At 44.9% G+C, this 13682-nt stretch overlaps 1 protein-coding gene across 3 annotated transcripts in view; it reads right to left on the bottom strand.

Moving 5' to 3' along the window:
- Positions 1 to 13682, bottom strand: part of TBC1D16 (TBC1 domain family member 16) — a 960039-nt gene that overhangs the window by 213471 nt on the left and 732886 nt on the right. For all 3 annotated transcript variants that reach the window (XM_086931055.1, XM_086931054.1, XM_086931056.1), the window contains exon 5: positions 12763 to 12945. In XM_086931055.1, coding sequence (XP_086787181.1) covers positions 12763 to 12945 — 183 coding nt within the window. The remainder of the gene's footprint in view (positions 1 to 12762; positions 12946 to 13682) is intronic.

Below are 13682 nucleotides of genomic sequence, written 5' to 3'. Positions count from 1 at the left end.
GGCATCACGAAGATAGGGGACCTATGGTCTAAAGGAAATGCAATATCATTTACAACCATACAAGAAAAATATGGAATGGCGGACACAGAGAGATACCGTTACATGCAAATTAGACACGCACTGCAGAGTGCAATCCCAACAGGCACTACCCCTTCTGAATCCTCTCCCCTAGAAGACAGGCTTCTTACCGACTATCTGGAAAAAAGGCCATCTCACAAACATATCGTAAACCAGTGAACAATCTTCCAGATCCTATGGCGGTGCTCCGCAGCAAGTGGGAGGTGGAATTAGGCGATATAGATGACACAGATTGGATGAATGCTTTGGCCTCACCCAGGGAGGCGGCCATCCCGTCACAACTGAAACTAATCCAGCTTAAAATATTACACAGAGTGTACTATTCACGCACTATGTTGCACAAACTGGGTCATGTCCCTGATCCAGTTTGCTTGAGAGGGTGCAGACAAAGGGGAACGTTTTTCCACGTCATCTGGAACTGTCCTACCATACAAACGTACTGGGAGCAGGTACTAACTGAGATTTCAGAGGGGGGAGAGGCTGAGGTAAGGCTGGATCCTGGGTGCTGCCTGCTAAATATCTGGAAGCCTACAGACCTCAACCTGGCGTTACAGACATGGGCCACATTGGGATTAGCAGTTGCAAAAAGGAATATAGCACAAAACTGGGGTTTTAGGCACAGCCCCCACACGAACGCAGTAGGAAAATGATATGGACATGCAATGGTGGCGGAAAGAGCTGTCTATCTACACAGGGGTTGCCCCAAAAAATGGTATAAGATATGGGGGAAATGGAACGAATCATGTGGGAATATATGTGAGCCACTGCAGTCCACCACAGACCCCGGCATTAGCCCATAGACCCATATAAAGTACGTGTTGTGCACCTATTGTACCTCGTGGCGACTTTTTGGGGTGGAGATATTTAGGTGCAGGAGGCCCAGGGGTACCTGCACACTGCACAAATAGTAGATTGCGACCCTCACGGATGTGAGCGGTCTTATAACATTACAGGATTGTTTGCCACTGGGCATATGGCCTTTAATTCGGATAGGATGTAGAATGGGGTGTGGAAGGCAGGATGGGAAAGGTCAAATTTGAAAGTCATATAAACTGTATTACAATGATGTGTTGTAAATGCAGGGATCCAGCTTTTATCTATGACAGAATATATGGGGAAGTTGTTGTTCCTGAAATGCTGAATGTACCATCCTGATGCAATTCATAATAAAGACTTTTGAAAACTTTAAAAAAAAAAGATGATTCCATCAGAAAAAGGTAACACGTGGGCAGGAGCCCTCTACAGCCACGACCCTCTACTCAAGCTGCATCTGCCATGGGTATCCCAGAAAGGAGGGGAACAATTAAATTCCCTTGTGTTTAGCCTTCCCATTAGCATTTTTTATGGCCGTCCTCACTTTGCTACCTTCAAATCTGTGTAGTCATGCAGACCCAATCAAGTATCAGTACAGCGCCTTGCATACTCAATTGCTTCCCCCACAGGCCCGCTATCTCTATTTTGTACAGATCACCCACCAGCTTCGTCATCCCAGGTTTCAAATTAAGCGTTACATCACCAGCACTCACATGCATTTAAGAATACACCTTCCTCTGTGCTATCACAGAGTTATGGGTCCTAACTCGACCTTGACCTTGGACGCCTGTGATTTGGATAAAGCATCTGGCCTACCACTGCAAGATGGTTTCCTGTACAGAACTATGATGAGCTTGCAGAAGATGTGCCTGATTTGTTGAGTCAGATGCCAGAATGGCCTCATTTACAGCTTTGAATACTCTCCCTGCTGTCCTATTGGTTGTTCTAGATGTGCTTGTCCAGGTTTCTAGCCAACATTTCACACTTGAAGGTCAGCATGTGCATGTGCTTGCCCTGTTCTCTTAAGAGAACGCAGGCTTTAATGCTTTCGTCATACTCCCTCTTGCTTCGTTGCCGTTCAGAAAGGGCTCCATACTTTTGAAACATAACTGTCTAGGGGGTTGGAAGCCTCCCTGTTCATTTTGATGGACTTGCCCTCTTTACATTTGCAAGGCCATACTAGTAAGAGTTTAAATACTAGCGGTAGGCGAACACGAAGCTCGAGCCAGATGCCTGGTTCGATCTCAGCTCATGGCCTTGTTGGACCTTCGAGCCCCAAATGAACAGAGCTTTCATGAGGCTTCTGCTTACCTCCTAATCTCTAACTTTATGTGCCAAGAAATAAAGCAAAGCATTGACATTCGATAAAGAACGAGAGGGAAAGAGAAACGCTTCTTGCTGTTTAATACACAAGAAAACCTGGGACCAATTCCGACCCTCTTGATTGTATGATTCCAAGTAGATATTTATTTTCACCCAGTGGGTAGGAAGGGGGGTGCGGTTGATACAGACCACCCAGGGTGTCATCACTGAGGGGGTTGACAAAATGGCAAAAATATGTGTTTTAAACACATTTTTCCCATTTTCTTAAGCTGGGGGTGACAAGAAACTTTCCGCACCAGGTACCACCTGACCTTGCTACGCCACTGTTTTCACCTAGCCTAATTTTTCTTCTTCATCACATACAAGTGCACCTTAAAATATGTGAGTTGAGGATGTGCCTTCTCCCCCAGTCTGACATGGAAGAAACTGCAGTTTTCTAGCCAAAATGGCCTACTTTGACACCCTTGTCCTCCCATGTTGCCTGGCACAAATTGCTTGCCTGCTCTTTATATGAGACAGGCCTACTTTTTAGGTTTGAAACAATTCCTTGCTGGCATGCTGCTCTCATGGAATAGCCTGCCTTGCTTTCTGGCATCAAATGTTTTGCATGATGTATGGGGCTAGGATCAACCTAACAGCTGACCTAGCCCTTGCTATTCATCTGCCAGTACTGATGCACACTGATTTGTTTCTGTCATTATTAGGTCTGTCCACACCATGGTTCTTGCTAGAACATTTGGTCTTATAGAAAGGCTGTAAAAAACTGAAGTGTAAATGGAGCCAGCACTACAATAAGGTTAATAAACAATCCTATAAAATAGCTCTCAAGTTGTACCATTAAACCTTCTCAGAGAACCTTCTATACTAATCGAATTGCAAAAACTGAGAAATCCCCTCACAAAATATTTAAAATCGCGAAATTGTATCGAGAACCCAGAGTGTGCAGCCCTAAAATTCCAACGACCGCAAAATTATTTAAGAAGTTATCAGCATTTTTGGGATTCAAGACTCGTATTTCATTGAACCTCGAATTTTTGAGTACTGAAGACATTACATATGGACTGCAGCCATCTAGGACTGGCTCAAATTTGCCTTCCTGCTGGGACTGGACCCTTGCTGCCGTGAGTGTGCTGTTGCCGTCCTGTGTGCTGCTCCTCCTCCACCTGAGACCCCTGGGCCGCTCTCCCTGATTGACACCTGGAGAAGTGTGGCTCACTGGTTAGAGCAGGCATACCCTGAAGCAGAGGTCAGACCTGGGACCAGGGTTCAATTCCCGACTCGGCAGGGTCTGAGCCCAAGTGTCCACGGACTCGATAATTCTCACTTCGGTGCCTACTCGAATCACTGGTTCACACTCTGCAACTCTGGGCAATAGCTTGCTTAATCTCCACTACGGCCCCCCCGCGGCGGGATGCCTGGCTTTCACCCTGGGGATGCCCAGTACGGGTTATCTCACAGGGAAAAAGCCAGGACGGGTTACCAAGGCAAGCGCCGAGATGCCCAAGGGTAAGTCAAGCGCTATATAAGAACACACATACATACATACATACATACATACATACATACATACATACATACTGTTAAAACCTCAAGTGGGGTAGCTACTGGCACGATTGACCAATTCTTTAAACAAAATTCTATCGTTTTAGAGAAAGAAATCGCCGATACAGAGAAGCGTCTTTCCCTGGATTTACTAACGGAAAAGCGCTCCTCTCTAGGACAAATAGGGCAAGCACCTTCTCCGGGTATGGCATACTTAGTAGGAGGTGGGCCTCCGCTGACGGTCATAGGGGAGGAGGAAGATGAACTGATTTGCCTCAGTGGAGACGTTTCCCTCCAGAATTCATCGTCAGGGACGGACACCACGGGTCTATCAAGTTCTCCAAAACTATCCATTGCCTCCTCCCCAACAACAGGTCAGTGTGGTCAATCAGACATTAAAGGAAAGAAAAGGAAGAGAAGGGGTTCACCCCAAATGAAATGTCAGGCTAAGCGATTAAACAACCCTATTCCAATACCCCTAGCACTCTCACAGCCACTAGAGATTAATAACTCAGTTCCTCTTAGTAATCCCCCAGATATGCCCCTTGGTTCCAACTCAGAGGGTGAACTCCTATCTAAATTAGAGGTTATGGTTAGGTCTCTCCTACTTCCTCTATTGGAGAGAACGAGGATGATTAGTGCAAAGTTAGACAAACTAGGTGAATAAATAGAAGGAAATACAGTTGCTCTGGCCGAAATAGTAAAAGCGCAGGCTAAAACTGTCACTGGAGGTCCCGCTGTGACTTGTACCCTGATCACAGAACAACCCTCAACTAGTACTTCAAATGTGAATACTGGCATTATAACTGGGAAAAAAGCGGTGGGTAAATCTTCTAAAACAGTGCCCACTAAAGGACAGTCCAGCCAACCAGTAAAGGGCCTTGCGAAACAAAGGGAGACTGCAGTCGTTGAAGAGAAAAGGGATGAAAAGAAAAGGGAATCTGTGAATAATACCCCATCTATTAAAAATAGGATAGAGAAGGAGAACGGGGGAACAGCTCCCACAGCGGTCTTCTAGATTTACGATCAGAAGAGTAAACTTATCACCTGAATCTGCCCCCTTTACCATCATTATGACAGGAGTACCTGAGTTAGCAGAAGGAGTGAGGGAAAACCATCATGCCCTAAAAAATAAAACAATCTATTGGTTAGAACAAAATAGACCACTCCATGCCCATGTAAATGGAGAAATCCTAACCATGAGGCGTGCAAATTGGGTGGGATCACGACCAAAAGATGGGAAGGGGGACGTAGTAATTGTACATTTTAAGGACCACAGAACCGTGAGATGCATTGAGACTGGTATGAGGCAAGAGGGGGGGGATTCCATCTCCACGCACTAGGTTAGTTACTTTTATCCACGAGACCCATCATCCTACCAAAAAGTGAACTCTGCAAGAAGGAACCCCTTCGAATGGAAAGAAGTGGGCACCAATCTTTTTATCAAAATCCATACAACCACTCAAGCTGGCCACCGTCACATAGGGAGTTTCAAAATAATAGCTTTCCAGTACAACAGGGATTTAACCTGTCCACCTTTAATCATTTCTCAATGCTGTACGGATTAGACGAAGTGGATTGACTCACTCCGACCACTATTGGGGACGTGGGCCTTCCATCAAAACCTACTCCGTAAGCAATCACTGATATACAGGGTGCCGACATTGTGGAGGGTGAGTCAAATGATAAAATGATAGCACGTGACAACCACCTGGTAAATTTTAACCTGGTACCCTTAGAAGGAGGAGAAACTCTTAACCTAGGGAACACACCATGCAGTATAAAAGGTCTCCCAAGGGAGGAGGGGCAACTGATAGTAGAGAGTTCCCCCCCTGGAGGAGGCTAATACAAGCGAGGAACCTCGTGCACAGAAAGGTGGAATGGTACCACTCTTGTTCTGGAATATAGCGGGACTTCGCGCAAAGATTGAGGATGGTAGTGGACTAAATTATGTCCAAGATTATGAGGTTATCTGTTTACAGGAGACTTGGGCTACCTCCGAACAGCATCTGATGGGTTACAAAACCTATTTTTCTCCAGCAAAAGCAGTTACTCATGGCAGGGCAAAGGGCGGCCTGATCGTTTTTATAGCAAATGTCATACCGGGGCTGAAAGTCACGGTCCTCCAAATAGAATCAAACTACCAACTATTAAGCCTTTCATTTGGGAAGAAGGAGACTGTTCTCCTGGTAAATTTCTATGACAACCTAATGGATAGCGAGGTGGTAAAAATACTTGGTGCACTCCGCCAGAAACTCGGCAAACCGATAAATCAAATGAAACGTACGGATTTAACGAGACTCATTTGGGAGGGGGATTTTAATCAGCACCCCTGTTCTAGAATCAGTACTAACATTTGCGGGCTGGTGGATAAACAAGATGAGCACATTTTCCACTTCAACCACTCTATGGTAGGAGACTCTCTAAATGAAACTCTATCCGAAATAGGCCTAGTGGTAATAAACGAGGTAAAAAACCCTTCTGGACGACTGGATCCAACTTATTTAGGGAGAGGGTATGAGTCGACTATAGATTACATCCTAGCCACTACTACATTGGTAAACAAACTCAAGGGGTTTAGAGTGTTAGTAAACACTCTAAGTGATCATGCAGCTTTGGGCGTGAATCTATCTGTGGACCAGGGGCAGCTCCCACCCCAGCTCATAATGAGCGCTCTCGCTCAGAATAACCTACACTTATCCAAAATGAATGGTTATGCTCTAGGGTGGGGAAAGATAGATCCAGCCGAATTAACAGCCAAGGTGGTATGTGCTGTATACTCGGCCATATTGAAATGTTTAGACACTGACATAGGGGAAGAGGAGGTTCTCCAAAATTTTGGGTTAATTCTGGAAAATGTGAACAAAACACTAACTGTATGGAAGAAAGGGAATAGGGAGACAAAAAAGGGTGGTTTAATCATAAATGTACACTGGCCCATAAAAGTCTAAAAAGAGCACTATCTAACACAGCCAGAAATCAGGAGGAAATAAAGACGCTAAGAAGGTCCTATAGATTAGCGCGCAAGGAAACAAAATCTGAATTAAAACAAGCCTTATGGAACCAACTACATGAAAGTTCCTTGAACAAAAATAGTGAGGCATTTTGGAAAGTGGTGAGAGCCCCGTTCCTAGTAGGCAACAAAAACCAACCATCAGTAGAGGTGGCTATCGAGGGACCAGCATGGGTAAATCATTTCTCAAAAATCTTTGGGAAAAGCCCAGAAGTAGATCTTGCAGGGGGGAGTCATAGCGATACCCAACAGTTAAACCCTCTTCCAATCCCACTAGTTTTTGCATTAACTGAAGTTATTGATTCAGTGAAGGCAAGTAAAAGCGGGAAAGCCCCCGGCCCAGATGGGGTACCAGTGGACTTTTTCACATACAAATTAGATTTGTGGGCCCCAATTTTAAAAAGGGTATTTGACTCCGCTATGAAGTGTGGGTTACCTAAATCTTGGACCCAATCTACTATGGTCCCCATCTTTAAGAAAGGTGAAAGACAGGATGTCTCCTGTTATCGTCCAATCTCGCTCCTGGATTCGCTGGGAAAAGTCCTGGGCAGAGTGGTTCTCCAGCGTCTACAGGAGTGGGCCGAAGACTGTGAGATTCTTTCCGATATCCAGTTTGGCTTTCAAGAGGGTTTTGGGAAAACGGAGCAAGCCCTGAATTTGGCATTAATGATGGGGAAATACGTCTCAGCAAAGCGGGGCAGGTTGTACATGGTCTATGTTGACCTGTCCGCAGCTTTTGACTGCGTTTCCCATTCAAAACTATGGTCCGTTCTTACCGAGATGGGGATAGATCAGGCCCTCGTAACCTTTCTGAGAGAGCTTTATTCAAACACCTCTGCTAGAGTACGTTTTGGAGTGAATGGCGAACTATCTGACTCGTTCGCAGTGGAGCGTGGTGTCAGGCAGGGCTGTACCTGGCTCCCTTTCTTTTTTCCCTCTATACAAATGGGCTTGCGGTTGAGATGTTGAGGGGGGTCAGGACCTTCCTCGAGTAAGAAATCAGCTGGTTCCCGCTCTTTTATACGCAGACGCCGCCGTGATACTCGCACGCACTCTGCGTGAATTGCAGAAGGCATTAGATAGGTATGCAAGGTTTATGGGCAGCCTGGACCTGCGCATAAACATAAAAAAGACATACGTTATGGTGGCAGGAATGAGGAAAAAAGGGGGAAAAGGCATCTCCCTTGACAGCGAAGGGATTGAAGTGACTGCCCAATATCCATACCTTGGCATTATGATGGATGAAAAGATTAATTGGAAACCAGCCATAGAAGCCCGAAAGCAACAGTTGTTGCGAGCAATCGCTGCCCTTAAAAAATTCTCTCAGAAATTAGGAAAGAGGCCTCCGGTAGAGCTGCTCCATATTTATAGAGCAAAGTGTCAATCTACCGCACTTTATGGGGCAGGACTGTGGAGACACAAAAACACTAATTCCCTACAGGTTGCAGAGAATACCTTTCTAAGATTTTTTTTGACGGTCCCCAAACGTGTATCTACTTTTGCCTGTCATATGGAGCTAGGTATTTCGCATATAGAGGATTTGGCAAAAATACAACCGCTCCTGCTTTGGTGACGTATCTGGACCACGACAAAGAATTCTTTTTCTAAACAGATAGTGACAGACTGTATGTCACTGGATTATGCCGGGAAAATTGAGTGGCTCATGTATGTGAAGAACTTCCTCACTGATCTAGGGTTTAGTAAATATTACTCTGCCCCGGAACTAATTGGTGAAATATCCAGAAAATATCTAAAAAAAACAAGGGCATTGAGCCATGTAGAAGAGTTACGAATTTGTACTGAGGCAAGGAAACCCTCGGTCCAACATTCCATGGCGGTTATGACCACCCTAGAGATTGAGCCGTATCTGACATATGTCCAGTCACAATTTGAGCGTTTTCTACTGACAAGATTCAGAATGAATATTTTCCATAGATTGGTGGCATTCCCGACGAAAAATAGCTGGGAAGATTGTTTCACAGTGTGCCCATGCGATGATACATCAGAACAAACCACCATGCACACCTTTCTGTTTTGCAAATTTTATTCTGCACACCGTAAACTTTGGTTGATTCCACTGCTAAGAAAAATGGGTCTTAGAAGATGTCGCCCCGCTATGCTGCGTTTGCAATTTGTAGAATCAGAAATGGCTGGCAAATGTATTGCGACCCTTTTAAAATGTATTTTTAAGCATAGAGTAAATCTCTGACAAAACCCCGTTGTACATATTAGGAAAACTGAGATAACCCTAAAAATGCTTGATATGTCTAAACTTTTTTACAGTTTTAATGTAATATTAATCTTAATGAGGGGAAACTCATCCCTTTTTATGATGTAAAAGCAATAACTTGACGGCTGTATATGATAAGATATGTTTGTTGAAACTCTTTTATGGTTTTTTTATGTACTTTGAAAACCGAATGAAGATTTACTTAAGATGTAAGAAGTTATCAGCATTTTTTGAGGATAAGATTTTAAAGGTCCGAGCTGGATTTCTATCCACATCACCTATCCAAATACTCCGTTAGCGGCTACTGAAGCCCCGACTAGCTCCTCTCCTGCTTGCTCCCCGAACAAGTTTTCGGAGTAGCTGTGTGCATTATAAATTATTCATCAGCCGGTTTTGGACCCATACTCTCTATTGAGTCCGTCATCTTAGCAGCTCTCGACGAATTAAGAAGGGGAGCTTACCAGAACACCACGCAAGCCCTGGTGCTCCTGGCCCTATCGGACGCTTTCGACACAGTCGACCACCATCTGCTGGTTGACCGGGTCGGAAGCTCCGGGATTTGGGTCTCTGACTGAAGTGGATCTCCTCTTTCCTCAGTGATCGCTTTCAAGCAGTCAACTTCACCAGTTTTTCTGCTGAAAATCCCTTCCCCCCTCCTCTTCAACTTGTATATCTTTCCCTTGATTTTGGCCCTCTGAAAGAGAGAGGTATTAACCTTTAACTATGCTGATAATCTCCAGCTAGTGTTTATTATCGACTCATCCCCTTCATCAATGGAGAGCTTTCAGTCTACTATGAAATTCAGCAACTGGATGAACATTAATCATTTTAAACTAAATCTTGATAAAACCGTGCTGATTCTCACTGGTGGCTCAGCAAATCCCTGGAACTCCAACTTTTGGCCACATTCATTGGGGTGCCCCACTCCTCCAGTCAGCTCGGTCAAAAGCCTGGGAATCGTGATGAGCAGTGATCTCACTATGAAGGCCCAGGTAAGGTATGTGGTCTCCATTGTTTTTTCACCATCGGAGAATTAGAAAAATAAGCAGATATTTAATGAGGCCCAGATCCAAGTCATTCTCGCCCTGGATATGTTGCGTATTGATTATGCTAACTTCCTGTACACCAGTATCCCAGTCTACCAACTACACCGGCTACAACTGGTGTAGAACCAAGCCACCAGGCTTGTTTGTGGTCAACCTAAGTCTCACCATGTGAAACCTCTGTTAAAAAGCCTAAGGTGTCTTCCCGTGACCCAACACTGCCTCTTTAAATTAGGCTGCATGATCTACAAAGCCCTCTCGAATCTGGCCTTTATCGCTTCCAAAATACAGCATTATGTCCCCCCCCCGCGACTTACGTTCTTCAAACATGAACCTGCTGACCCCTTGCCCATTCAAACGCAAAAAAACATGGTGGTCTAAGATTCTCGACCTTGGCACCCCAATTCTGGAACTCCCTCTCCCCCAAATTGCGGCTGGCCACCTCCTACACTCAATTCTGGAAATCCCTTAAAACATGGTTATTCATCCAGGCTTACAATTCACTCCACTGTTACTGTACCTGCAACCAACCCCACCTAGCGCCAAGAAACAGGCTGGTGAACTTGCGCTTTATAAATCACTTTTAACATAACATAACAGAACAATAACTGGGAAATATTTAGAAATTAATAAAATCAAGGGTCAGCGTACCTCTACTGTTGACACAGTATCTTCACCTACTTTCTGCCAATATGCTGCTTGAAATTATTCATTAATTCACTCACTCACTTTGTACTGCTCGACACCTACTTTCTGCCAATATGCTGCTTGAAATTATTCATTAATTCACTCACTCACTTTGTACTGCTCCACTGACAGTCTGGATCTGAGAGCCTCTCTTTGGTGAGAAACAAGTGTATTCCTCCCACTCCACTAGCCACACCCCATTTGAACGTGGGCAGATTTTTCCCTTCTTTCCTTTCGACAATAAAGGCAGATGCAAAAGAGAAGTAAAGTTCACAGCCATGTATCAGCCCTCTCTGTGCAACATTCCACTTTGTGCAACAATCTACACCATGCATGAGGCTGAGAGGAGCTAGATACACAAATAACTCAGCCGGGATGCCCTAATCAGCCAAAGCATCTTACCACATTTCACACGTGGTCAACAGATACACCCGCTTCTTACTGTACAAATCTGTGGGCAGTTCACAAAACACAGGTTCAAATATACTTATAGACAAACTAAGCTTTTTAACTTTGTACAGTTTAAAAATAAAATGAGCACTACTAAGCTGGTGAAACTAGCACCTAATACTTACAGCGCTATTTAACACCACTGGCAAAATACTATTACAAAACCCTTTACACTAAAAGTAAAGACTATAAAGGGTCATATCTATTGCATTTGGAAATGCTTGCATTTTTTATAGGACCCATAGTCTCCTCATTTAACCCTGTGGCTTTGTAGTGGAGTAAGTATCAGATGCCAGAATTTTTTTTTATAACAAAATGTTATTAGATTTTGACATCCACCACATAGAAAACAATTCCATCTGCACAGCACCTTTACATTACAATCGACCACTTGATAAATCACATTCCCAAACCACAATAGGTACCCCCCTTTCCCATAACTTGTGTTTTTGCAGACAGCCTCATGCAGTATAGGTGTACTTTTCCAAGTAGGCACATCAGTCCACTCCTGCCCCTCATTCTGCTAGGGAAGAGGCATTTGGGCAGTTCTATCTTCGAGCGATGTCTTGGCAATACCCACAAGCGTATGATCAGCCGAGATGGCGCCACTCTCGTTGATCATGCCTAAGAAGGTCACCCTGGGGGTTAGTTCAAAGCCCTGTTCCAAGACCTCACAGAGTACGCATCCAATTAGTTGGCAGTAAGTTGAGACGGTCAGACAGGCCCAAACCATGTGGTACAAATTGGCTGGAGATGCAGAGCAGTGAAAGCAAGCAGGTTGGGGGATCCTGCCACTGCGATATAGGCGTATCGGGGTGAGTTCTGTCTTATGCAGATAACAGATGCCACTGTTACCCAGCTCAATGGGCATTATTTAGCCTGACATCCAGTGGCTGCTCCTCCGCTATGGGGGTGGAGCATCACCCCACTGCTTTGAACAGTATAAAGGAAAGGAAATATAAAATTATAACTTTTACTTATTATCATTTTATGTTTCCTTCCTTTGCCAGCGGGCGGGTAGGCGGGTCTTCTCCACTTTCAGGACAGGGGAGGAGTTGTTTGCCCACTCCTACGTGGGCAACGACTGTTTGGTCAGCCCTCTCCGGCCACCCAAACCAGTAATGCACAATTTCCCCGTTCTCCATGCAGACTGCATTACAGCCTACATGGAGAACAAGCCCATGCTCCCATTTCCTGGTTAAGCATCCCATCAGGATGCTTAAAACCAATCACACGCTGCAATGAGGGGAGCCTTGCTTCCTGTCCCATGATGAGAGCAGGAGCAAAGAGCAGAGATGTGGCAGCGGGACAGTCGGCAAGGTAAGTGTCCTAATGTTTTTAATAATCTCGTTTTTTTTAATTGCACTACATCGCGCCTGCAACCCCCCCCCCCCTTCCTGTGCCCGCCCTGCCACCCGCGAGTCATGCTGGTCACCCTCTTTTCACAGAAAGACGTAAGAGTCAGGCCGGTTTGGATGTAAATCTATCAACTTCAATTCTACACAGAATGCTGCAGTAGGATCATTAACCTGCTGAGCTAATCTAACATGTAACTAATGAAGAAATGCAAACTGCCTGCTCACCTGAAGAAGAGCCGCAGAGACCTCATCTGACCCAGGTCAACCCGGAACACTCCACACAACTGCTCCATAGCCAAAACCTTCTGCTGCTCATCCCACTTTGGTGGCAGAGTTGGCCCATTGGTCTCCAGGCTGCCAGTCTCCAGACTTGAAACAGTGCATGGCATCTCATTTTCTATGCTCTCCCTATAAGACATGGTGGAAACCATAAGAAGTTTGGGGGGAGAACGAAGGAGAAAAAAATTGCCCATTTAAGGCATACTGAGTCAACAAATAAATTACATTGCATGATTTTATGGTTACTAAAGGAATCTGACAAGGCATTTATATGAATTACAAAACACACATGGTGATGGACGGAATGTTGCACATTGGCAAAACATTCACCCCCAGTCACAGATCTGGGTTTAATCCATCGTTATTTTGCTCACCACGCCTCCCCAGTTCAGACATGGTCATATGCAAATCAGTCTTGACCCTGTGCCTCATGGGAACAGTCCAGCCCGGACCGCCAAGCCAAGTCTTTCCCGGACCGGAATCAAGCATCCTAGGATCGGTTTCTGGCTATCAGCCATCATCAGCCATGATAGCTTGACTCCAGTGGCGTAGTGAGCACAGGACCCAGGTCTGGGCATACCCTTCCCACATAGGGCGAACAGCAAAACACACAAGGTGATGGACGGAATGGTGCACATTGGCAAAACATGGGGTGGCTTGGTGAGCAAAATAATTTCTTTCATCATCTTGTGTGTTTTGCCATTTATATGAATTAAACAGATAACCGCATTAGAGCCCAACAGATGTCTGCTTTTTGCCTTCTTAGCCAAGAATTCACCTAAGGTTTCCCAAATTATTATTAATAAATTTTATAGAGCGCGTAGTCACCCATGAGTATCCCAGCGCTAAAATCAGCCATGACTTCA

This window comes from Lissotriton vulgaris, chromosome 7 (genome assembly GCF_964263255.1).
Source record: "Lissotriton vulgaris chromosome 7, aLisVul1.2, whole genome shotgun sequence".
Classification (NCBI taxonomy): domain Eukaryota; kingdom Metazoa; phylum Chordata; class Amphibia; order Caudata; family Salamandridae; genus Lissotriton; species Lissotriton vulgaris.
Note: the sequence above shows the minus strand (reverse complement) of the source record. Positions and strands in the feature narration are given on the sequence as shown.